Here is a 22655-nt window from a genome sequence, read left to right as displayed (position 1 = left end):
TCTCAATCTAGGAGTGTTTATGTGGCTTGAGATACCCTGGTAATGTCCAGCTCGGCCGAGCGCTTCTGCCACTGTTCTTAAAGCCGATGGGCGAACAATGCCGCCTACCGTGCCCCACAGTTGCTCCGGGCGACGTCGGTGGTAGATTCAAGCCTATGCTAAGCTTTTAGGGGCGGCCCCAACGGCGCCTCGGGCGCCACAAGACGCCTAGGGGGATACTCACCATGTTCCTGGTGCTTGTGCCTGGAGATCATGACGAAGTTGTCCCAGCTGGGGTATAGAGTAGAGAACCAAAACCTTGAATCTCTCTATCGGTCTTCGCTTTCAAGAAGTCGGAGCCTAAATTCGGGGCCGAATGATGCACTTTGTCCTTTTTTCATACCATTTAAAAATACCTCTGAGTCTCGGGCTCATTGATATAAAACCCTACATTGATCCCAAGAGCACAAGAAAACGAACTTAGACAGCATTCAACAAAACTATATCCAGACAACTCTACTTGTATCTCTGCTACAAACTGAACCAATTCTCATCGCATTGAACTCAACCAGAGACATCATGGGAGATATCTTATCCAGTGCCACACCCGCAGCAAACACTTTCCCAGTCAAAATTGGCATCATCATCGGCTCGCAACGCACCCCTCGAGCGGGTGATCAAATTGCAACATGGGTCCTGTCGATTCTTGAAGAATATCAGGCCAATACTCCACTGGAAGGTTCAACTTCCAGACCATACTCTCTACACCTGATTGACCTCAATGACCACCCACTTCCACTCTTCAACGAGCCCGGAATCCCCTCCAGGATCACATCGTCCTCCGAATACACCCACGCACACACCCGTGAATGGTCCCAGTTCATCTCCTCATTCGCTGGATTCGTGTTTGTTACACCGCAGTACAATTGGGGATACCCAGCAAGTCTCAAGAATGCAATCGACTACTTGTTCAATGAGTGGAAGGGCAAACCCGCGATGGTGGTGAGTTATGGTGGACACGGAGGTGGCAAAGCCGCTCAAGGCTTGAAGGTAGTGTTACAGGGGCTGAGAATGAGATTGGTCGATGAGCATGTCGAGTTGGTCATAGGTGGAATGGACGAGATGAAGAAAGCGGCGCGGGGCCGACCGTTGGGGCTTGATGGGGAGCATGGCAGGAAGATTTGGGTGCCGGAGAGTGCTCAAATTGGGCTCCGATGGGAGAAGTTTCTGGAGTTGTTGAACCAACGATGAGCGACATGGACTTGAGGCATTTGGGTCTCGTTGTTAGGATTAGGCATGTGGCATTAGGAATAGAGGCGCAGAAGAGCTTGAAGAATCTGGGTTTTAATTCAGCGTGGGAAGCAAAGGACAAGCTACGGATAGATTAATGAGACTCTAGACTCTTGTTAATGAACTTTTGAATCAGAGAGAATAAGGACACATTGTTCTCGATCAAATATTGTTAGGGACATGTGTGTTTTTTGATAGGTATCTTTCTATCTCCCCATCTTTTGGTGGTCTGTTGGTGATCTGTTCTGGCGGGAGTCGAGAATCATCGATCGGAAGCGGAAAAACGTGGTGCCGAAGCTATTTCTCCTCGGTTGCGGCAGCCTTCATTTCATGTGGCAACTTGACCATCATCACTCACTTTCCTATTCACCCTCAAATCTATAAATCTCTGTCGCTGAACTCGTGGAGAATGTCTGCTTCTCTTGCTCCCGAGTGCAATGAAGTCAAAGAGTAGGCTCTTAAACCTCTATTAACGATAAGCCAACCCAACTGACCATGATTAGGAAATATGACACCTGCTTTTTGAAATGGTACTCTGAAAGTACGCCATGTACCCTTCAAGCAGCGTCAATTCACAAGTTCGACTGACAGTTACCACAAGGCTACATCCGAGGAAACTCGTCAACGGACGAGTGTGAACCGTTGTTTAAAAAGTACAAGAGCTGTCTTACGGTAGAGGCGCCCAGAGCCATTGTTTCTACGTCATCTGACTTCTTCCTAGAAAGCGCTCAAGGATAGAGGAATCGACACCATGCTGAATGATGCTCGCGAAGGGACAAACGAAACCGACGCCGAACACATGCGACGATGACACACGTCAAGTCCACTCTTGAACTATCTCGGCACGACAAGATCGCTCCTCAAAACCCACTTCTCACCACTCTTGACCTCTTTGCCCTCATGTAGCAGGCAATCGTCACCATGTTTATGAAGCAGCGCCATACCTGCTTCTAGCCCTACAATTATCGGATCCGGGGCTCGCTCTTTCTTTGTCGCCGGTTCGGGGTAGAAGGCTGTTTCTCCTCCTTCGCATGTTGTAAGATAGATCAAAAGCGTCCAGGTGGTTTTGGCGGGGACTGAATCATCGCCGAATTGTAATTTATTGCTCTCGTCATAATGTTGATCGAAAAATTGTCCAGGACGATACCTGTATACTCTGATATTGGGGTTCAAGCCCAACACACGACCACCAAAAGATATCTCATTTTCGGGCCGTTGAACCAGGCTCTGAAGTCCGCTGCGTTCCCACAACATCTTTGCGAATGATGCATCTTGAATCTGAAATCGATCGTTGACTCTTGTGGCCTCACCCCGCTTTGGTTTGCCAGGAGTGGTGGTCAGTGGTAAAGATGACAAGAAAGCAACATAGTTTTTGCATAAAGTCGAAGTGAAAAGATTCCGAATGACTAGAATTTGGTCGTCTAGGACTGTGTCGATTGAAAGATCGTCGGTTGGGACGAGAGGATCCAACGGTGGCCAGTTGGGAGTGGAGGCTTTTGGCTGCGATTTGAGCTCCGAGTCGGCGGTGGCCTTGACAGGTTTCTGCTTGCCTCGAGGTGCCATTGAAGAGACAATAAACTTGATACTAACTAGGTTTGAGCATCCATCCTTGATGCCCTTTGATGTCGCTCAACAATGGAAGTGCTTTATGCGTACAAGCAGCGCGGCCTATGAACCACTAAATCATCAACACTAGGACTTTAGTGCCAGATAGAAATCATCTGCTGCATCTATCCGCACCTGTGATTCGCCAAATAAAATCAAGTAGTGCTCTTTTCCTCGATCATGAATGGCTACTTTCGTTGTTAAACTTTTGATGCCTCTTCCCCCACTCGTCAAACTGCAGGAGCAACCACCGCAGTGACTCCAAAGGCTCCACTTCTCAATCCGCCCTCGACTTTTGTCCCCGAAAGTTCATCTTCGACTTTTCAATGATTTCCCCAGACTGCGCGCCCGCGACAACAGACCTCCCCCTTGCGCTCTCCTCTCCCTCAATTCGCAGACCTCTGCTATGTCGTCGCATGCAGTTGCGACGTCCACAAGAGGTCTGCCGGATCTCCCTGACTCGCCCATCGACCTAGACGACTTTGATCCTCCCTGGCCTGATCAACATGATCTTGACCGACCCTCCGCCGCCACTCACAACCAAGCTCTGAATGCCAACGATGCCTCTCCCTCTACCACCACCGCCTCCCGTCCCTCTTGGAGTACCATGGATAACCAGCAAAGGAACGCAGCTGTTGGAAATCTTCTGGCTGCACTGGCGCCTCCTACTTCAACCCAGACCGCAACTACCCCAACAAAGCCAGATCCTGATACTTTTACACAAAATGAGACAAAGGACCCTCCACCCATTGTCAACCCCGAGCCCGATCAATCGAGCGCTGGCCAACCGCCTGCGGACGAGACTTCTGTCACTGATCCCAGTACTTCTCTCCCAGTTCTCCCTGATGTCGCCGCCAATTCCTATGGTGCTCCTTCCGACCAAATGCCCGCTCCGTTAGCACTTCCCCTCGATACGTCCCAAGAACAGACCAACTTTATGTCTCTCAATCCCATGGCAGCCAACATCCCCTCGTTACCGCCTCCAATACCAGAACCTATTCCAGAACGACGAGAAATTGAGGCCTTTGCCAAAATCGAGTTCGAGGATGGCAACTACTATATCACCACCTATGCTTGCGAATTAGGTAGGGATGCTTTCGCCTACAGAGCCGCCTTGGCTCGTGCCGAAGAGGCACGACAGGCTGAACAGGATCGCGGGCATAGTTCAAGCGGCCGAATCTCAGATGGAATTCCTCGACAGGGTGACAGCCAGGTTCAGGGCAGTGTCATCAGTGAAGCTGGCGGCTTTGGTGGCATGGATGATGGTCAAGGAGTCAATGATGGGAATCGCGACCCAGCTCACCCATCCCACTCTTCGGAAATCTCGGCCGATAGTATCGTCAAGCCGCAAGAGGTCCTGTTCAATCCGCCTTTGATTCCATTCGACTACCACCGCATGGCTGAACGACAAGCTCAACTCGAGAGTGGCTTGATTGAACCGGACAACGAACAGCCTGCTCCAGTCACTGCCGATCACATCCCAGACGCCAATAATTGTCCCCTGATACCTATCCATGCCATGCGCAACTTTCAAAAATCAGAGGTTGAAAACCACAGAAGTATCTCCAGGAGACACGTCAAGATCCAATGGGATTTTGATCGAGAATGCTTCCAGATGAAGGTTCTTGGTCGAAACGGGGCATTCTTAGACGACGAATATCTCCTCCGTGGTGCCGTGAAGCGATTGCGCGATGGCTCAAGAGTTCAAATCTCCAATGTCTGGATGACCTTCCGTCTACCCAATCAACAGGCCTCGCCCATCAGTGACGACTCAGAGCGCGAAGCTGGAAAGGATCAGTCACCTGTTCCACAGAGGAGCACCTCTATGACAACCGACGATGGCGACAGGAAGCCGTCCCCATCCCGATCCGGCAAGACCAAGACCAAAATCACCCTCACAACCACTCAGAAACCGTCACCCTCTATTTTCCCACCCCCGCCTTCTCTTGCAATTGGTCCAGATGGCCAACCTATTCCTCCCAAGAAACGTGGTCCAGGCCGACCACCCAAGAATGGTATCATGTCCAAACGGGAAGAACGTGAGAGGGAGAAAGCAATGAAGCTGGCTGAAGCAAAAGCTGCAAATGGGGGATCTACCCCGCCGCCGTTACTCAAGGGCAAATTCCCGAAACCGATTGTCAAAGAAGAGGAACCGGTCAAGGAAGAGCCCAAACCCGAAAAACGAAAATACAAGAAAAGAAAGCGACCAGGTGAAGACGGTGATGTCGTTCAATCTATTGAAGGTGGTGAAGTCGATGTACCAAGTGAAGCCGAAAAACCTGTACCAAAGAAAGCCCGGGCGTCCAAATCACCTTCTCCCGAATATCCTCCTGCTGAGTCCTTGACCGAAGAACAGCTGGCAAGACCTTCTGAACCATACGCACGATTGATCTACGACATTCTGATCGACATCCACCCGAAGGCTCTGCCACTTAAGCAGATCTACCGAGCACTCAAGCTGAAATTCCCCTTCTTTGTTCACAGAGTCGACTCAGAAGGCTGGCAAAGTAGCGTACGACACAATCTGAATCAGGAATGGAACAAACTGTTCGAGAAGGGCGAAAAGGAAGGCAAAGGCTTTGCGTGGAAAGCAATCCCAGGAGCCCTGCAACCACAGGCTGAACGAAGACGTGCCGCCCAACAAGCGGCCGCTTCGAAACCAAAACCTCCGCCAGCACCTCGCCAGCACCCTCAAGGACCACCTCCACCATTGAATTGGCAAAACAGTACTCCTTATCCTCAGCAAAATGGCATGCCTCCAAGGGGTCCACCACCGCCTTTTTTCATGCAAGGTCCCCATGGCCAGATGCCACCTCCGCCAAATGGCATGCCGTGGCCACCGCCACCTGGCGCTATCCCTCCAACTGGTGGTGCGCCTCAACAAGGCACGCCAGGTCAGCCTCAGCCGTTTTATCCGACTGGAGCCAGACCTCCATATCCTCCGCCCGGAGCGCCCGGAGCCATCCAACATCCAGCAACGCCAACCCCTGGAGCATCAGCATCCGGTCCGCCAACACCAGCACCAGGGCTCGCCCCTCTCCCCACAAGCTCGTCAGCATCAAACATGCCTTGTACGATGGAAGGCATCGTCGCGATCCGTCGATTCGAAGCCGCCATGTATCAGCAGGTCAACAATCCAGAAGCCAATGTACGCTGGCAAGCTATATTCGGATCTGTTAAACGTCGTCTTCTGCACGGCGCCCCCCATTCGTTGATGCCCGAAGGCGAGACGAAAGAGGAGAGAACCATCGTGGAGCATGTTGCCAGATTCATCGACCGTTTCAAAAATCCTGCCTTTGTTGGATTTTCTGCCTCAACAGATTCCACACGAGGCACATCGTCGCCAGCGCCAGCGTCGAGTGTTCCCGCCAAGGCAACACCAGCTACAACGACAGTCCAGGCTTCTCAAACACCTTCACAACCAAAACCCGAAGTCGGCCCTACTCCGACTGTTGCACGGACAGATCAGGGTGCAACGGCTCAAGCTGCTCCTACAACTGGAAATGAACCGAAAGCTCCAACAAATGTGCCAGCGAACGTGCCAGCCAGTGTGCCAGCGGTACCTGCACCTACTACGTCCACGCAAACGGCCGCCATGCCTGGAGGGTCTAACACGGTATCGACCTCACAGGAGGCACCGGTCTCGAGTGAAGCACCCAAGCTGGGCGAGGCAGCGGTGACTGCTGGTTCGACTGAAGAGAAGCCGTCAACAGGATCAGTACCGGGAGACGTGCAAGCCAAAATAGAAGATGTTAAGGATGATTAGACATGGTGTGGTGAACTGTGGGCGCTCGCGATTTATTGGGCTTGAGCAATGGCAATAATTAGGAACGATTGCGATGAATTCGACGAAGTTGATGATGGCAAAACTAGGACTTATGGGCTCAATAGGGGAATAAGTGAAGCCGGGTCTTGCGATGGAGGAATTGGACTTGGAAGCGAAAATACGATGACAGCATATGGCTATTGAAATGGTGGGCTCGCAACAAAGAAATGGTGCGTCATTGATTAAGAGATTTGAAGTTAGATGGCCACAAAATATGTACATGAGTATGATCAAGTCTAATGTCATAGGTCTAGAAATCTAGCAGCCATCAAGGATGAAAGTGAAGTGTCGATAATAGCTGTGTCAACAATATACCGACTAGGAAAAGGCGTTCAAGACACATGTATAGGGAGATGTGGAAATTCTAAGTAGGGCACACAAGTTGCGTCCTCATGGGTTGACTGACCATTTCAGGTTCCTGGGGATGTCACGTATCAGTATATTAATGAGTCGTTGGCATCAATCGCGAGATGTCTATATCAAGTACAGCAGTGGCAAATCCCCAGCCTCCCAGTTCAAACTCACATTCTCCATCCACCGATATTCTTCAGTCACCAACCCAACCATCAACAATCAAACGGGCGACATTCATGCCCGCAAGAGCCGAAGTCTCCATTGTGGAGATGAAACTTTCCATTCCAGAGAGATACCACAGATTCGATGAGGACGTAGCAGAATCTGTTGTTGGCGATTGCATCGTAAGTTCAAAGTCCTCAAATTGTCGTCGTGGCGTCTCGTACGGATAGCTATGCCAGAATTTATGATGGTACCAGGTAATGGCCCCGTCCGGGAGAGAGGAGATGGAATCTTGATCTTGATCTTGACCTTCTTCAAATGACTCTGATGAGGATGATGAGGAAGGAGAGGTAATGTATGGGATGTCGAATAACTCGGCCAGCCAGCTTGCTTTTAACGGAGCGGGGCTGAAGATCTTGTAGAGATATTGTGGTGAGTCTGGATAGTTTGGTACGTCGGTTAAGACTTGTAAGGTGCTGATGGACCAGAATCCGGGTGAACCGGCGGAGTTGGTCAGAGTGATTGAGTCGGAAATGGAGCTGGTTAGGTTGGTGGATGAAGATTTTGGTGGGAGAGTGGTAAGAACGGATGCAGGTACGTCTTCGATATTTTCGAGGTTGAAGAATGAAGGCGATAGCCTGTATGGTGTAGTGAAGAGAGTGACATGCAGAGGAACATAGGGTACGGGTTTCGGTGGTGATACGAGTGGTGGTGTGAAGCTGAGATTGGAGAATTGGAAAGGTGCTGCGAGGACGACGGTGTCAAAATCTTGAGTAATCATTTCGAGGTCTGTTAGGTTCTGGATTGAAAGCTGGAATACGTTTGACTTGTCGTCCCTGACGACATCTGTGACTGTTGTGTTCAACAACACTCGATCGGCCGCAACTTTAGCCATGGCCTCGAATATCTGTGCATTACCGCCTTCGACCGCGGTGGCACCTTCGACAGCCATACAGACCAAAGCCTCGAGACCGTGGATGGCATCGAGATTCGACGCATAGTTGACTCGGGTCGATGCCTGAACAATTTCACGACGAAATTTCTCCGACACTCCTGCGTTAATCAGAGCTTCAGTGCCGGTGACGCTGGTGTAGTCGATGAGCCCGGTTTCTTCAATGACTTCCTGTAAACTGTGGAAGGGGAATAGTGGAGGCTCGTAGAATTTGCTAAAGGTTGCTGCGGCGGCCTGGGCGGCCCGTCGAGTGCGGATGGGAGCGAGGCCATACCTCCAGAGCAATTTCACGATCCCCCACCAGCCACGAGCAGACGAATTGTCGTCGTCGTCGACGTCGGCGGTAAACACGAATGATGTTCCGTCCCAGACGCCTAGTTCATATTTTGCCTCTGGTGGAGCTTGATATATCTTGACTGACGATGTCAGGTTCAATTCTCTGGTCGCGTTGACTAGGATGTGGTTGATGGCGACGAAGATGCTGGCGCCTAACTCGACAGGGTACTCCGAGAGGGAGAACGCGTTGACAATGGTGGCCCGACCACCGATATATGGGTTCCGGTCGAAGATTGTGATGTCTAGTGGGATTTGCTCGGGTTGAGATGATGCATATTTGCGAAGATGGTAGGACAGGGACGTGCCGCCGGCGCCTGCGCCGATGATTGCGACTCGTTTTGGGGATTGGGAGGATGGGTACTCGTGGAGCGGTTGCTGGGTGGGAGTATCCGCAAGAACGAGGGAGGTGAAGGCTAGGAGGTGTAAGGTTGCATAGATGAGAGTCGACAACATGGCTGTCTGCCTATAGTCCAGCTTTAGGGCATTGCTCTGGGTAGGAATCAACCAGGACCCGCCAGGATCCTTAAGGAGTGGGAGGACTAAATAGATATACGAGATATACGTGACGTCGGATATGGTCGAGCTTCCCACAGCCTTGTGGCCCAAAGAGGAATTGTTTGTGGTGTTTGCACTCAGCCTCGTGATGCCCCTCACTCACTATCGACTTGTATGGAATGGTGTGATAGTTGAGTCAATACGATAGTCTTGGCCTCGAGCCGAATTACCCGTTTAAGATGAGACAGAACAAGTGGTCTGCACGGTGACTGGCCATTTAAGAGGGTGGACATAACTACACCTGCACTATCTGCAAAGTTTTATACTGTATGTATTACTCTCTGCAGACCAGATTCTTTCAAGGCCCCCATTGAACAACTCCAGGAGAGCCAGCTCCCCATGCCGCTTGAGATGTCACACGAAAGCCAATGCAACTGCCGCCCGATGCCAGTCATCAAAGTCTACAGCAGACCCTTTGCCTCTTTATCCTTGCATAGCTTAGCAAACTCCTCGATGTTGCCTTGATCCCCTCCGTCGCGGAAACCCGGCATCAACGCCAGCCAATGATACACGCTATCCCTCAACTCCTTCGGTAGGCGCGGGGGTTCATTGAGCACCTTGTCGAAACCGTCGATGATCTTCTGAGCAATGCCCTCGATGGCAACTTCACCAGAATTAAGGGTCTGTCCGGCCTCGGAGGCCTTAGCTAGCCCAGCCTTGTACTCTACCATGGCATTGACCGTGATGCCAAAAGTCCTAGGCCAACTTGAGCTCATCAGATTCCATGAGTCACCTTTCCCTCCTTGGTCGCCAGATACGCGGAAATCAGTGCGGAGAATGACGGTAGGGATGTCGGCCATCTTGGCCACCATGTACTCGACCACAGTGCCAGCGTCCAATTCGGTCCCATCGTAGGTGATAAGCGCCAAGTCACAATTTAGCAGCGCACGCAAGTCCTCATCGCGTATCGAATGTGGCGTCAGATCGCGCTGTTCCAGATCCTGGGGTAATACAGGAATATATTTGCTCGAGGAGAGTTTAGAGACAGCTTGAGAGAGTAAGACATTGGTGTGAAGTTCGGCGAGCGTGAACAATGGTCCAGCATGGTAGTAGGTGTACGTCTTGGGCGCGTCAGGGAGACTTTGATGGTCCGTGTTGGGAGTTGTATGAGTGTGGAGAATCGCCGAGTCCAAGAGTTCCTGGTCCGCCATTGGATTTCTTGATGATGTGGTACAATGGACAGAACACGGGAGTTTTCGAGGAGAGGGATGAGAGGGTACGATGGACAAGAGAATGAGCGCGTTTGGACTATGGGCGAGAAGAATGGAACCCTGAAATTCTGATGGTTGAGTAAATGGCCGCGGTGGTGGGGCGATGGCTGATCAGGCTGAAACCCAAGGCGTCCACTCTTGACCAATCATGACTCCATTGGTACCGTTCGTTCTGTCAGACAAGCGTGATTAACTCCAATGTCTTCAGTGAATGTCTGCTCATAGCCGCTCGTCAGCAAGATCGTCTCACTAATGATTGCGTCTGACTGACGGCATTGTAGCCTTCTTGGCTTCATCAAAGCCCATAAGCACCTCCATTGTTTCCAGCTACTTTGCTCATATCTGCCAGATGTCAAAGACTTTATGACCATTCTGACTTAGTAAGTAGAGCTATCCACAAGAGCAGAGAAAAGGGCGTGAAGAGAAGTGCCCTATACCTAGGATGACGGCCAATGCAGCGGCATTTGAAGAGGAAAAGTCTTTAGATGTTAGAGCAGAGAGGTAGATCTGGACAGGCACGAAGAGAAAGTGCCAATTTGTATTTGATTGCCACACTAAATCACCGCTGAGGATACGCATGTTCAAGAGCGTCGTCCCACTCCCCCTGCCTCAAGAGATAAAGAATTAGGCTTCTCTCAGGTGCACTGTACTCCCCAGAGAGCATATGTGGGTTGCCAGTATCCACCGAAAGCATGATGTCGCCTTCTTCATCATCATCACAAAAGTATTCGCCCAATAACTCCAATCTCAAACCACTGCCATGATTTCGGATCGAGTCGAATATACCTTTCCAGTTCTGTGATTCTCTCCGAAGCGATTCATGCGTCGTACAATCTTCAATGTACAACTGACGCAGACGGGGCATGTCGCTTAAAAGCCTCCTAAATTCGACATGTGGGATAGCAACACCCGCCAACGTCAACGAGACCAGACGAGGGAAGCGGAGCTGGTCCAACATGTGCAAGGACAAAGGCGAAAATCCTTCCACGGCAACACGATGTCCTTCGAGTGTAACCTCGCGAAGGCTACTTTGAGCCTTTCCCAATATCACCGGCAAGATATCCCCGGCGCAATTGACCCGTCCTCGAGCGCTGTATGCGTCCCATCGATGATGTTGCTCATGATCCGCGATACTGATGACCTGTTCAAAGTCTCGCCATTCCGCTCGGTACAACCGGAACTTGGTCAAACTAGACAGATCAACTTGTTCCCAGTTGGGAATACGAGTCTCATCCCGTATGTAGATCATAGTCTCTAGTTGGAGACTCAGTTCTGTGATGCCTCTCTTCTTCGAAGCGCCCAAGCTGTTCACAACAGCGATTATGAGCATCGTGCAGGATGGAACGGCATATCTCCAGAATATAAATTGTGACACCGAGTCAGGCTCATTGAAGTCTGAGGTCAGTGTTACTCCATTTGGCAGGGCGTACTGGTAAGATCGGCCACAACCCCAAAATTCGATGTTGACTTTGGTTAATCGTGTCAGATATGGGAGCAGCTCAGTCCACAAGGCTTGCATTTTCTGCCTCGCCTCAAAGAAGTCGATACTCGCTCGGCGTTGATATTCCGTATAGCATACACTACTAATTGAGTTGATATCAACACGCTCACCGAGAGCCGTCTTCTGACAATCAATTCGACCATCGCCCCACATTCTTACGCGGTGGTAACCTTGTTGCTCCCCTAAGATGATTGTAAAGGTTGCGGGTGCGATAGAGTAGACATACTTTGATATGCCGAATTTCACTTCTTGGACTGACGATGCGACACGGAGAAGGGCTTCCCAGTTGTTTTCGAGCCGACGGAGACTATGCTGTGTCGCATATAGACAGAGTTTTCCAAAGAGTGCACGCCGGATACTCTTCGACGCTCGGAATGCTTGACTGGTAAAGCGAAGGGACCGGAGGAACTCGCGATACCTAGATTGCCATCTAAACTTTTGTGCATGGTTGTACCGCAAGATCACCACTTACTCTGGATTGCTGCTTTGATTCGACTTGCCCGCTGCTTCCGCAATGCCATACAGTATCTCATAAGGAAGAGGCTCTCGCTGTCGTCTCTGTTGTGCACTATTGTCAGTGATATTGAATACCCTCTCACAGGTCAGAACCGACAGTTTTCTCGCGCTTTGCGCTCTTGGAACTCTCGCCTCTTGAGCTTCCGCCTCTCGAGCTCTCGCCTCTCGAGCTCCCGCCCTTTGAGCTCCCACCCTTTGATTTCCCTTTATACATATCGACCTGTATCGTAGATCTTGTGCTCGACCTAGAAATGCTTCTCAAGTTTTCTGAATAGCTTTCGAACGTTGATAGCGGAAAGGGATGTTAGTAGATATGAAAGAGAGACAGAGAGCCCTAAATTTGTCAAATATTTATAGATCTTGAGAACGTGCTTTGAGTCAGAGGAGAACCTCATGACTGGATGTAGAGAAGTCATCTTCGGAGACCAAAATGTCATTAAATAGATGCAAACATGCTTTGAGTCGACCGAATTGTTCGTGGATCAATCACAACCACAAATGTGGACCCCGAAAGGAGATATGTCTGGTCATGCAATGAATTAATACAAGCTATTCCATGTGTGAGTGAGTGTAACACAATAAACAAGACAGGATCTGAGTGGCCGCTTCAGGAAGTCATCAACGATGGCAGTATGAAGCATACAAACATACAGCGACCACGCAGGTACGCCGACTTGCAACGATGTTGTCTGCTATTATCAGTTGAATGATTCTGATTAAGGGACTTCTGAGGTGTCACATACCGCCTGCCCTGTCACACATGACTGTCTCGTCGTCCTAAAAGTAGTCTCTGGAAAACCCTTTCACAATAAGTAGCCTCCATCACTTCTGACCACTGTTCCCGTGACATTCTGATCCTTCAAAACCCATAGGTAACTCTCGACCACATGTTCAACTTGGCCAATCCGCCCGGTCAAGAGGATCTTTCCTGTCTCTTCCTGCATGGCAGCTTTTTGTTCTGGAGTCAAGCTCGTATCCCAGAGCTCGGTGGCTACGCTTCCTGGGCTGATCAAATTGACACGCACCGGCTTCAGATCGAGAGCGAGGCCGCGGACCATACCATGCAGGCCAGCAGCATAAGAGGCAATGACACTCCAAGAAGGTCTCGGTTTCTCAGAAATGGCACCTGAAGTGATCGTTATGGAACTTTCTGGACCAGGGGTGATGTACTTGGAGCCATGTTTAGCCACAAAATATGGAGCAACGAAGCGGATGGTCCCAGCTCGTCGGAAGCTTTCCACCGTCACCTCGGCGATGGGTGAAGCTGCTAGCCGATCTCCAGCTGTGTAGACAATATGGTCGATCGGCTTGTTGATCTTCTCAAACAGTTGCTTGATGTTCGACTCTAGCGCGGCTTCATCGGACAAGTCGCAAGCCAGTCCAACGATAGCAGTCTGACTGTTTGGGTAGGCTGATCGGAGGCGAGCGACAGCAGAAGACACCTTTTCTTGACTTGAAGAGGACAGGAAAAGATTAGATACCCGATGCTCAACCATGGCTTCGGCAACGCCAAATCCTAGACCTGACGTTCCGCCGATGATGAGGATAGTCTTTCCGGCAAGCTTGTCGATATATTTGTTCTGGCTGGCCATGGTGAAATAGTCTGCTGTGAATGAGCTGGGCAATGAAGATGGCTAGATACAATACCTCTAATGAATGGACTCATATCACGCGGGGACCCCAGTGACGCTAAATATTCAATTCTATTTGGTCGACATTGCGCAATCTGTATTATTAAGGATGTTGAAGTATAATGGTCTTAAGGAGCATTTTGCCGCGTTAATTCCGTCGGAAAACTAATGCTATACCGGGGTTGGTGGAGTTACGACACTCCGTTCGCGGGTGGTGGTACGAGACCGTGAGATGACAAACTCCGTACCTAGACTAATGATGGGTTGAATATTCCCGGAATGATTTGTGCGCATGCTCATCAACGGAGATTGTAGGCTGGGAGTCGACCATATCTGCTTCAGGATTTATGGAGGCCTGCGATTGGTGCCGAGGCAGATTCAGATCTTCTACGTCATATTAGATCTGACAATGACATTTCTCAGGCTAGATTTGCACTTTGGGAATCCTTTAGGTGTTAACGAAGAGCATACTTTTAGCAGAAAGGGACGCGGTTTAGTGTGGCTCTCAAGGGCTCATGTAGGTAATCTTGCTGCGCTGCGTACTGACAGACACGATAACATTTTGTGCCTGGGGAGAGAGTAGTTGACCCCGTGGACCGCATTGAATGCCAACCCCACAAAAGACATTTGACCTTGTAGCATGCAGGTCCTCTCCATCCACCAATGATGGAGACCAACTTATCAATATTTGAATAAAGCGAAGTGGTGAGCTGATCCTGAAGGATTTCTCCAGGTCGATGAACACGACGACACGACTTGGGACATGTGGGGCTTGGCGTCACGTGCTATCACGTGGCCTTCAACACGTCTTTCAATGCACATCACCATCTCACAATCTCCTCCTTTTGTTCCTCGTCGTCTTCCAATTCCCTACTCATTCTTGCCAACGTCTTTCACCTTGGTATCACACTTGGCCTTCTCTTCTCAACTCCCACCAGTGGCTTGAAATCCAACGGGGGTGAGACCACACCACCTCGCTTAGATGCCTTCTCTGAAAGCCACGAATCATCTTAGCCCCATCTCCTCTTCCAAGAGTGTATGGCTGGCCCCAGCATTCTCATTTCCAGGCTCTGCGGGGAAGACAGCCTAGCTCTTCCACACATGGGGAGGTCACATTCTAAGAATCCCTGTCAACATGTCATGTCCGGAGATTCAAAGTCCTTTAGTGCGCTCGGATCTGTCCAGGCTCTGGGTCAAGCTGGCTTCGACGGAGTACGGATGCCGTTTTTTAAGTAGCTCCACCTTCATGGAAGCTGCTCCACCTCCACATTCCTTGGTGCAAGTCGCTCTTCTTGTCGTGCTTGTGCACAATATGGCTCACAATACATATAACGGTGACCCTTTGTCAAATTTGTCATCGCGTTGCGGGGTCGGACTCTTGACCCTCAGGCTCTGACCCCCCCTGACGATCGATCATTCAGGTAAGGTGAAGACTGGCCTTTTTCTCAATTGGCCTGGCTTCGTGGTCATTACTTAGTTCTGTCGAGCTTGGTGTGTGATGCCACGCCTCACTAGGATCAGGTGCCCATGCACTCCATGCCAGCAAGTTGTGTGTCGATGATTGATTGACCTTGACGCCCTCCGCGTCTCGGCAGTTGCCCTACTACTCTATTTGCTACTCATCCTTCACCGACATGGGATCCGTGATGAACCCTTGCTCTTGAGCCCCACGATTCTCATGGACTGGGGCTGTCCTAATGTGTCTACCCATGTTTATGAATCATGACGAAAGCATATGAATACCAGGAGGTGGACGCAGAGGTCGTCTTGGTGTACTACCACTGAAGCTCACTCTCAACCCCATCTCACGCGGACTCTCCTACACACGATCATCATGGCGTTGAATTCTGAAAGAACCCATTCTTCTGATAATATCGCGGTGGAGGATAAGCCTGGATTGTCGCACACGGTTTCTGCTGGTGCCATCTCGATCAGCCCTGAATTGTTTGAAAAGGTGCATTTGAGCCATCTCGAGCGACATGCTGCCTCGCTAACACGAAATTCTTGTATCTAGCTTTACCTCACTCCAAAGGTACCTCATGCCGGCGACAATATCAAACGTTTCGCCAATCCCACCCCTCTGGGCTTTGTCGGGTAAGGCACTATATTACCGCTATGGTTGGCAATATTGTTGTGACCAGAACGACGAGTCTAACATTGACAGTTTCGTCATCTCCACGATGACCTTCGCCATCATCATGATGGGATGGGGTGGCGCTGAAGGGCTCTCTCCAGTTGTGTAAGCTTTACCTTCCACTTCCATCCATTTTCCATGTCCAACCATACCATGAACCATACCATGAACCACAGCTAACCCACATCTCCACTCCAGGGGAATGTTCTTCTTTGTCGGTCCTGTCCTCCTGATACTGACCACCATCTTCGAATGGATCATGGGCAATTTCTTCCCCATGATGGTGTGTGGACTCTTTGCTGTTTTCTGGCTCTCTTTTGGAATGCTTCAGCTTCCCACACTGGGTCTTGCAGCACCGTACTCAGCCGACGGTACTGATTCAGTGACCGGAGCTTCGGCTAAAGGATTCAATGCCGTCATCGCCGTGTACCTTCTGGTATGGGGTTTCGCGTTGTTCACATTTTGGATCTTCACACTCAAGACCAATGCGGTCTTTGCCTTGATTTTCCTCTTTGTCACAATGGGAGCCTGGATCCTGTCTGGTGCGTATTGGAAGGTTAGCACTGGAGACTACGACGATGCAAGGACACTGCAAAAGGTGAGCGCAGATTTCGAAACTAGAAAGTCTTTGGGCATGCTTGAATCCATTTGTGGCTAACGAAACCAAACTCTGATAGACTGGTGGGGCTCTCCTGTTCGTCGTTGGTGTACTAGGTTGGTACATGATCTTTGTGATGATGGCTGCGGAAATGAGGCTTGCAATCAATCTTCCTGTTGGAGATTTGAGCAGGTTCTGGCCCAGGACTGACGTCGAGATGGGCAAAGCCGAGAAAGAGGCTTGACCGATTGACATAAGACTGCAAACCACCATATCATAGGTCATCGATCTCGAACACTAATCCTTCGTTCACTGGATTCTCAGATTCAGGCTACGAGATTTTGTGCGTCCTACAAGATACCCATGCGTTAAAATGGTCTATTACTTCTGTATACAGAAGCCGAATAATCATTTTCTTGTGCCTAATTGCTTCTTTTATCCCTATGACACAAGATCTCTATGAGCTTCATCTCTGTCTGAACCGTTTCGAGATACAAGTATTCCACTCATATTCATCAGACAGACACCCTTCTCACGTCTCAAAGAAGCAATCTTGTAAATGATATCAAGCAATAGTTTGATTGACATGGGCAATTATTGTAGCCCCGATATCGCTCTCGCAGCCCCCAACCGAGATGTTGCAGTGGTAGTGATTGACTTGAGAGTTAACTAGAGCGAGAGGAGCGTATTTCGTCACACTGTCGTACGGAGCTTGCCCCATCCTGCGGTCCCGAGTTAGACTAGGAGCCCACACAGCAACAATACAGCATGGGGCACACGAGGGGTCGCCATCTGATGGGATCGCTTACTTGTGGTCAATGTAGGTATGTCTGAGACTGATTGAAAAGTTTTGCACACCATGCCATGATGTAATTAGGAAGGCAAATGTCTCGTTTTGACAAGACTCCTGGTATGAGTTGGGCGGCGACAGACCAACAGCCCAACTGGTAGCACAGTTGACAGGATCCAAGCTTGCTGTGTCTTGATCTGCGAAAAAGACTGGGTGGGATTAGATGTAAGTCCTTGGCAAAAGATGCTGTAGTTGTCAAGAAGAAGAGATTGCACTCACACGCAACGAATGAAGGCTGTGTGGATGTTGGGTCCACCTGAAATGGAGATGAGACGACAATGTTGGTGATATTAAAGTCTCCACTGAACGCCGAAGAGCCGACGAACCAGGCAGCTAGCAGGAGACAGAGGTTGTTGAAAGGGGTTCGCATGATGTCGAGGGTTGGGTTTCTTTGTTGGCTTGAGCTTGGAATGTAAGAAGGATGAGAAAAATTGCAAGGTGATATCGAGGAATCAGAAGTTTCCAAATTTGCAGGCGGTCAGATCAGGTATGCGTATTTGATTAAGTAGAGGAAGGAGCAAGGGGGACCTGAAGGAAAGACAAAGAGCAATTGCGATCAAATCAGGCACTGATGTCACAAATGGAGTTCCTTCCAATTTGTGCAATGACTGAGCTTCAGCCAGTGTTCGCTCCCTGGATTATCCGTCGCGGAAAGGGACATACCTGACAAACAAAGTGCACTTGTAGGAGAGGAATGACTGGGTGTAAATACGCATGCATCGTGAAAGGACGATGACATGCCTAGTAGCAAACATAACACCAGAGAGTAGATATGACCTTGCATATTTGGGACGCAACCAGGTATGAGATGAAGGTGGTAGCATTTAATGTTAGGCAGAACGCGGCATAAAGGTTATCTGACTGGGACGATGTTGGCTGAGGCACGCGGTGATGGTTGGCCATCAGGTTGCTTTGGCTGATGTCGTGGGGAGCAGGATAGAAGAGGTACATTCATAAGACTGCTATGTTGGCGCCGGTAGAGCGAGTCAGTGGGGAAAATAACAGTCAAACAAGCGGTCAGATATCGGATCGTTCTTCATATGCAAATCCAACTGTGATCCAAGGAAATCGAAGAGCAATGCCTAGAAAACGAAAAGCGCCAGTGGATTTGGACGAAAACAGCAAGACGTAAAATCGGTGGTCAAGGTAGACTTATTGATCCTTTTTGAAATGTTGTGCCCGTATCTAACAAACGATGACGACGACCTCTATGAGGTGGTCAGGTCTGTGGAGAACACCCATCACATCTGCACCTTCGAGTATGTCGAATGCTGTCTTGATAGTGGACCGAGACCCATGATCATCGAAAAAATCGCGCTGACCGAAACAAGAGATCCCTGAGCGATTTGTTTAACCCTTCTTCTTGCTGACACCAACGGTTCGGCCTCGTCGGCCAGTGGTCTTGGAGTGTTGACCTCTGACACGGAGACCCCAGTAGTGTCGCAGACCACGATGGGCACGAATCTTCTTCAGGCGCTCCAAATCCTCACGCAGCTTGCTCTCCATACCGTTGGCCAGGACTTGGTAGTTCTTGCCATCAACAATATCGCGTTGTCTGTTGAGGAACCATTCGGGAATCTTGTATTGGGTGGGGTTTTGGATGATGGTAACAATTCGTTCGAGCTCTTCGGATGTGATTTCACCAGCACTGTAATCTGAGATTAGTCTCTCTTTCTGACCACCTGGTCGATTGTCGAGTCGCATACCGCTTGTTCAAATCGACATCGGCCTTCTTGCACACCAAGTTGGAATAACGGCGACCGACACCCTTGATGCGGGTCAAGGCGTACATGATCTTCTGTTTGCCATCGACGTTGGTATTGAGGAGACGGAGGATGAACTGGACTGGATGGAGGTAAGTAATAGAGCGGAATTGCAGGAATTCGAGGGGTTCGTACAGTTCGACTTCTCTCCACTGACGAGAGCTGCAGTTGAAAAGTTAGCCATGTAAATTTGGTGGTGATTTTGACCCGAATCGAGTGCTCGCAGACATAGTCCAGTATCGGACACGTGAGGCGATGCGTCCTGATCTCGCGTGGAATGTAGACTTACACATGATGGGCAGGTCTCTCTTTGTCGATGTTGTTGGCGATGGGAAGTGGTGGTGTTGAGAACTCTCGGTCAAAGATCTCGAATGTGCGCAGGAAGTTTCGACTGAGAATTGTGGGAGTGGGATAACGGGCTAGGCCATAAATGAGTTAGCGTAGGAAATAATTCTTGGCAATTGGTGGTTGTTCTTGGTTAGCCGCCATTTGGCTGGGCTGTCCCGTGACTTATCACATGACCCGTCTCTCGTCCAATATTGATGTCACTGGACCCATTTGCCTGCGATCCATTGCCACCTCCCGTTCGCCTGGCCGCCTTGGTTCGATAAGCCCGAGGGGCCCTCGGCCCCAACTGAAACTTGCTCTGCGTTGGTTGTCCAGCCAGCACCGCATTCGGATCGCCAGGCACCTCCGTTACGGAGTCACCAGTGATGATGAGTCCAACTACTTAGTCCTATCTAAGGTACTCATATCTTCCAACTTCACTCCAACCCTCTCAACCATTCTGCTTCCTTTGTCATCTCTTTTCTTTTCTCATCACTACTCTCACAGGTTCTTCTTTACTCTTGTCCTTCCTCCTCCCTTCCCTCTACGGCTGCCGTCCGAATCTTCCCGTCGGGTTCCTTGACGTCATCCACAACACTGCTGCCTTGACTCCGACAAGCAGAGCACCCGCACCCCAGGACATCTCATCGTTTCCATCATGAGAGCCTTCGAAACCGTCCTTCTGGCGGGAGTGGCTTCGGCCGCCGTTGCACCACAGCAACAGCCCATGCAATTCCCAACCACCTTCCCTGCAGAAGCTAAGAATGTGCTGGATAAGCAGATGCACAACCTGAAAGATGCCCTCAAAGGATTGACCGCCGAAGCTGCGGCTATCTGGGATGAGGTTGCCATGTTGTATCCCGAGGAGATGTCTGCTGCAAGCTTCTTTTCCACCCCAAAGAAGCACAGTCGTCGCCCCGATCACGAATGGGATCACATTGTCCGTGGTGCCGATATCCAGAGCGTCTGGGTCGAGAACGCCAACGGCGAGGCGGAAAGAAAAGTCGATGGCAAGTTGGACACATATAACCTCCGAGTCAAGTCCGTCGATCCCAGTGACTTAGGAGTTGACCCTGGGGTCAAGCAATATTCTGGTTACCTTGACGATAACGAGAACGATAAGCATTTGTTTTACTGGTTCTTCGAGTCGAGGAACGATCCCGAGAACGACCCAGTGGTCCTATGGTTGAACGGTGGTCCCGGCTGTTCGTCTTTGACTGGACTTTTCCTTGAACTCGGCCCCTCACGCATCAACGAGAAACTTGAGATCGTCTCCAACCCCTACTCCTGGAACGCGAATGCCAGCGTCATCTTTTTGGACCAGCCTGTCAATGTGGGATATTCCTACTCGAGCTCTAGTGTCTCCAACACAGTCGCCGCTGGCAAGGATGTGTATGCTTTGCTCACCTTGTTCTTTGAACAATTCCCGGAATATGCTCACCAGGACTTCCACATTGCGGGTGAATCCTATGCTGGACACTATATCCCAGTGTTTGCATCTGAGATCTCGTCCCACAAGAAGACCAACATCAATCTTAAATCTGTCTTGATCGGCAACGGCTTGACCGATGGACTCACTCAGTACCAACACTATCGCCCCATGGCCTGTGGTGATGGCGGTTGGCCAGCTGTGCTGGACAAGCAATCATGCCAAGCCATGGACAACTCGCTTCCTCGGTGCCTTTCCTTGATCCAGAACTGCTACGACAGCGAGAGTGTCTGGTCCTGCGTACCTGCGAGCATCTACTGCAACAATGCCTTGCTTGCTCCTTATCAGCGCACTGGACAAAATGTGTATGACGTTCGAGGAAAGTGCAAGGACAGCAGCAACCTCTGCTACCCCGAACTTGGCTGGATCAGCAAGTGGCTCAACAGCAAGGAAGTCATGAAGGCCCTTGGCGTGGAAGTTGACGGATACGACTCTTGCAACTTTGACATCAATCGAAACTTCTTGTTCCAGGGTGATTGGATGCAACCATACCACCGCTTGATCCCCGGCCTGATTGAGAAATTCCCTGTCCTGATCTATGCAGGTGATGCAGACTTTATCTGCAATTGGCTTGGAAACAAGGCATGGACCGAGGCTCTTGAGTATCCCGAGCACGAAAAGTACAAGGCTGCCGAGACCAAGGACCTACGTCTTGACGGCACTAAGACCGGCAGGAAGATCGGAGATGTCAAGTCACACGGCAACTTCACCTTCATGCGCATTCATGCTGCTGGTCACATGGTTCCTCTTGACCAACCTGAGGCAAGCTTGGAATTCTTCAACCGATGGCTATCAAAAGAGTGGTTCTAGTTTGAACGGGCACTTCGCAGTGCATATGGCGGGGGGAGTAGTGAATTGCAATACTACTGGCTTAGGCTATGAAGTGTAACATTGATGCACATAGTTTGGACCATTGGATAAGTCAGGCAGTGTGTGTGTGGTGGTGCCTAGTTTGGCGAAAGGATTGCTCTGGACGTCCCAGCGGGCGGCTACAGATGTCTGTTGTATCGTGCTCCAGAGTTGATTCATGACAGGCTGCATGACTATCGATTTTCTCATGTATGAATGAGGATTACATTTGTTCCCTTGATCCACGCACTATTACCTGTTCTTTAGCGAGGAACATGATGTTTTCATGCCGGAGTTGATCGGTTAAGACGGCGTTGCGAAAGGACACCTGTAGTTGCAGCAGCAGGAGGATCTGTATGCGTGCGTTGTCGTCGAATAGAAGCCCCATGCGAATATGGGAGCGCTTGTCCTGCTACACTTGCAGATATTGATTGACGAGAGGGGGTTGGTGTCAACCAGAAAGGTCTCTCTATTCTTAGAAGTTCACTAACTATGGACATGATTGGTCACAATCGCATGCTGAAAGTCGAGGAAGCAATAGCGCGGCCGCATCTGCATGACATTGTCACACCAATCAGAATTCGCATAAGCGCCGAGTTCTCAGCTTGGCGAACTTGGCACAATATGGACTTATGAATGGTCAGCACAACTTTATCATCACCTCCATCATCTTCATCCCACTCGACGCTCTACGCGCCCATGTTCATCAACGCTCCAATCCTAGTTC

The 22655-nt window shown here is 50.1% G+C and overlaps 9 protein-coding genes across 11 annotated transcripts; 4 read left to right on the top strand and 5 right to left on the bottom strand.

Annotated features, from left to right (window-relative positions):
• Nucleotides 1-331: 331 nt before the first annotated feature.
• PV10_00564 (uncharacterized protein) lies at nucleotides 332-1431 on the top strand. The gene has a single exon (XM_016364665.1). The coding sequence runs from the start codon at nucleotides 559-561 to the stop codon at nucleotides 1228-1230; it is 672 nt and encodes a 223-aa protein (XP_016228314.1). The 5' UTR covers nucleotides 332-558; the 3' UTR covers nucleotides 1231-1431.
• Nucleotides 1432-1546: 115 nt separating this feature from the next.
• On the top strand, nucleotides 1547-2874 carry PV10_00563 (uncharacterized protein). Its single transcript, XM_016364664.1, has 4 exons — nucleotides 1547-1719; nucleotides 1773-1810; nucleotides 1871-1941; nucleotides 1991-2874. The coding sequence occupies exons 1-4, from the start codon at nucleotides 1679-1681 to the stop codon at nucleotides 2078-2080; spliced, it is 240 nt and encodes a 79-aa protein (XP_016228313.1). The 5' UTR covers nucleotides 1547-1678; the 3' UTR covers nucleotides 2081-2874.
• PV10_00562 (uncharacterized protein) lies at nucleotides 1911-2887 on the bottom strand. Its single transcript, XM_016364663.1, has one exon. The coding sequence runs from the start codon at nucleotides 2830-2832 to the stop codon at nucleotides 2104-2106; it is 729 nt and encodes a 242-aa protein (XP_016228312.1). The 5' UTR covers nucleotides 2833-2887; the 3' UTR covers nucleotides 1911-2103.
• A 327-nt stretch (nucleotides 2888-3214) lies between these two features.
• Nucleotides 3215-8046, top strand: PV10_00561. Of its 3 annotated transcripts, none has more exons than XM_016364662.1 (3): nucleotides 3215-6870; nucleotides 6955-7068; nucleotides 7115-8046. In XM_016364662.1, the coding sequence occupies exon 1, from the start codon at nucleotides 3281-3283 to the stop codon at nucleotides 6638-6640; it is 3360 nt and encodes a 1119-aa protein (XP_016228311.1). In that variant the 5' UTR covers nucleotides 3215-3280; the 3' UTR covers nucleotides 6641-6870; nucleotides 6955-7068; nucleotides 7115-8046. The 3 variants fall into 3 exon arrangements, with proteins under 3 accessions (XP_016228311.1, XP_016228310.1, XP_016228309.1); XM_016364661.1 differs by having other exon boundaries at nucleotides 3215-7068; nucleotides 7115-7648; nucleotides 7705-8046; XM_016364660.1 differs by having other exon boundaries at nucleotides 3215-7068.
• Nucleotides 7016-9020, bottom strand: PV10_00560 (uncharacterized protein). Its single transcript, XM_016364659.1, has one exon. The coding sequence runs from the start codon at nucleotides 8955-8957 to the stop codon at nucleotides 7248-7250; it is 1710 nt and encodes a 569-aa protein (XP_016228308.1). The 5' UTR covers nucleotides 8958-9020; the 3' UTR covers nucleotides 7016-7247.
• Nucleotides 9021-9253: 233 nt separating this feature from the next.
• PV10_00559 (uncharacterized protein) lies at nucleotides 9254-10321 on the bottom strand. Its single transcript, XM_016364658.1, has one exon. The coding sequence runs from the start codon at nucleotides 10208-10210 to the stop codon at nucleotides 9461-9463; it is 750 nt and encodes a 249-aa protein (XP_016228307.1). The 5' UTR covers nucleotides 10211-10321; the 3' UTR covers nucleotides 9254-9460.
• A 508-nt stretch (nucleotides 10322-10829) lies between these two features.
• On the bottom strand, nucleotides 10830-13879 carry PV10_00558 (uncharacterized protein; the record flags this gene model as incomplete). The annotated part of the gene is made up of 3 exons (XM_016364657.1): nucleotides 10830-12189; nucleotides 12244-12329; nucleotides 13121-13879. 3 exons carry the CDS (start codon nucleotides 13877-13879, stop codon nucleotides 10830-10832), a joined length of 2205 nt encoding a protein of 734 aa, XP_016228306.1.
• A 4718-nt stretch (nucleotides 13880-18597) lies between these two features.
• Nucleotides 18598-19965, bottom strand: PV10_00557 (40S ribosomal protein S18). Its single transcript, XM_016364656.1, has 4 exons — nucleotides 19553-19965; nucleotides 19399-19425; nucleotides 19207-19345; nucleotides 18598-19148 (listed from the first exon to the last, which is right to left on the bottom strand). Exons 1-4 carry the CDS (start codon nucleotides 19554-19556, stop codon nucleotides 18851-18853), a joined length of 468 nt encoding a protein of 155 aa, XP_016228305.1. The 5' UTR covers nucleotides 19557-19965; the 3' UTR covers nucleotides 18598-18850.
• A 54-nt stretch (nucleotides 19966-20019) lies between these two features.
• PV10_00556 (uncharacterized protein) lies at nucleotides 20020-22169 on the top strand. The gene has a single exon (XM_016364655.1). It carries the CDS (start codon nucleotides 20249-20251, stop codon nucleotides 21887-21889), a length of 1641 nt encoding a protein of 546 aa, XP_016228304.1. The 5' UTR covers nucleotides 20020-20248; the 3' UTR covers nucleotides 21890-22169.
• The last annotated feature ends 486 nt before the right edge of the window (nucleotides 22170-22655 follow it).

This window comes from Exophiala mesophila (genome assembly GCF_000836275.1).
Source record: "Exophiala mesophila strain CBS 40295 unplaced genomic scaffold supercont1.1, whole genome shotgun sequence".
Lineage (NCBI taxonomy): Eukaryota > Fungi > Ascomycota > Eurotiomycetes > Chaetothyriales > Herpotrichiellaceae > Exophiala > Exophiala mesophila.
The sequence above is the reverse complement of the archived record's forward strand: the minus strand, read 5'-3'. Positions and strand labels throughout refer to the sequence as shown.

Excerpts from the sequence above, each read along its gene's own strand:
- PV10_00564 (XM_016364665.1), top strand. The coding sequence starts at position 559 with ATGGGAGATATCTTATCCAGTGCCACACCCGCAGCAAACACTTTCCCA.
- PV10_00563 (XM_016364664.1), top strand. The coding sequence starts at position 1,679 with ATGTCTGCTTCTCTTGCTCCCGAGTGCAATGAAGTCAAAGA. Across the intron at positions 1,720-1,772 it reads GAGTGCAATGAAGTCAAAGA|GAAATATGACACCTGCTTTT; the intron begins GTAGGCTCTTAA and ends GACCATGATTAG. Across the intron at positions 1,942-1,990 it reads AGTACAAGAGCTGTCTTACG|AAAGCGCTCAAGGATAGAGG; the intron begins GTAGAGGCGCCC and ends ACTTCTTCCTAG.
- PV10_00562 (XM_016364663.1), bottom strand. The coding sequence starts at position 2,832 with ATGGCACCTCGAGGCAAGCAGAAACCTGTCAAGGCCACCGCCGACTCG.
- PV10_00561 (XM_016364662.1), top strand. The coding sequence starts at position 3,281 with ATGTCGTCGCATGCAGTTGCGACGTCCACAAGAGGTCTGCCGGATCTC.
- PV10_00560 (XM_016364659.1), bottom strand. The coding sequence starts at position 8,957 with ATGTTGTCGACTCTCATCTATGCAACCTTACACCTCCTAGCCTTCACC.
- PV10_00559 (XM_016364658.1), bottom strand. The coding sequence starts at position 10,210 with ATGGCGGACCAGGAACTCTTGGACTCGGCGATTCTCCACACTCATACA.
- PV10_00557 (XM_016364656.1), bottom strand. Across the intron at positions 19,346-19,398 it reads CAGTGGAGAGAAGTCGAACT|TCCAGTTCATCCTCCGTCTC; the intron begins GTACGAACCCCT and ends ACCTCCATCCAG. Across the intron at positions 19,149-19,206 it reads GATGTCGATTTGAACAAGCG|TGCTGGTGAAATCACATCCG; the intron begins GTATGCGACTCG and ends CTCAGATTACAG.
- PV10_00556 (XM_016364655.1), top strand. The coding sequence starts at position 20,249 with ATGAGAGCCTTCGAAACCGTCCTTCTGGCGGGAGTGGCTTCGGCCGCC.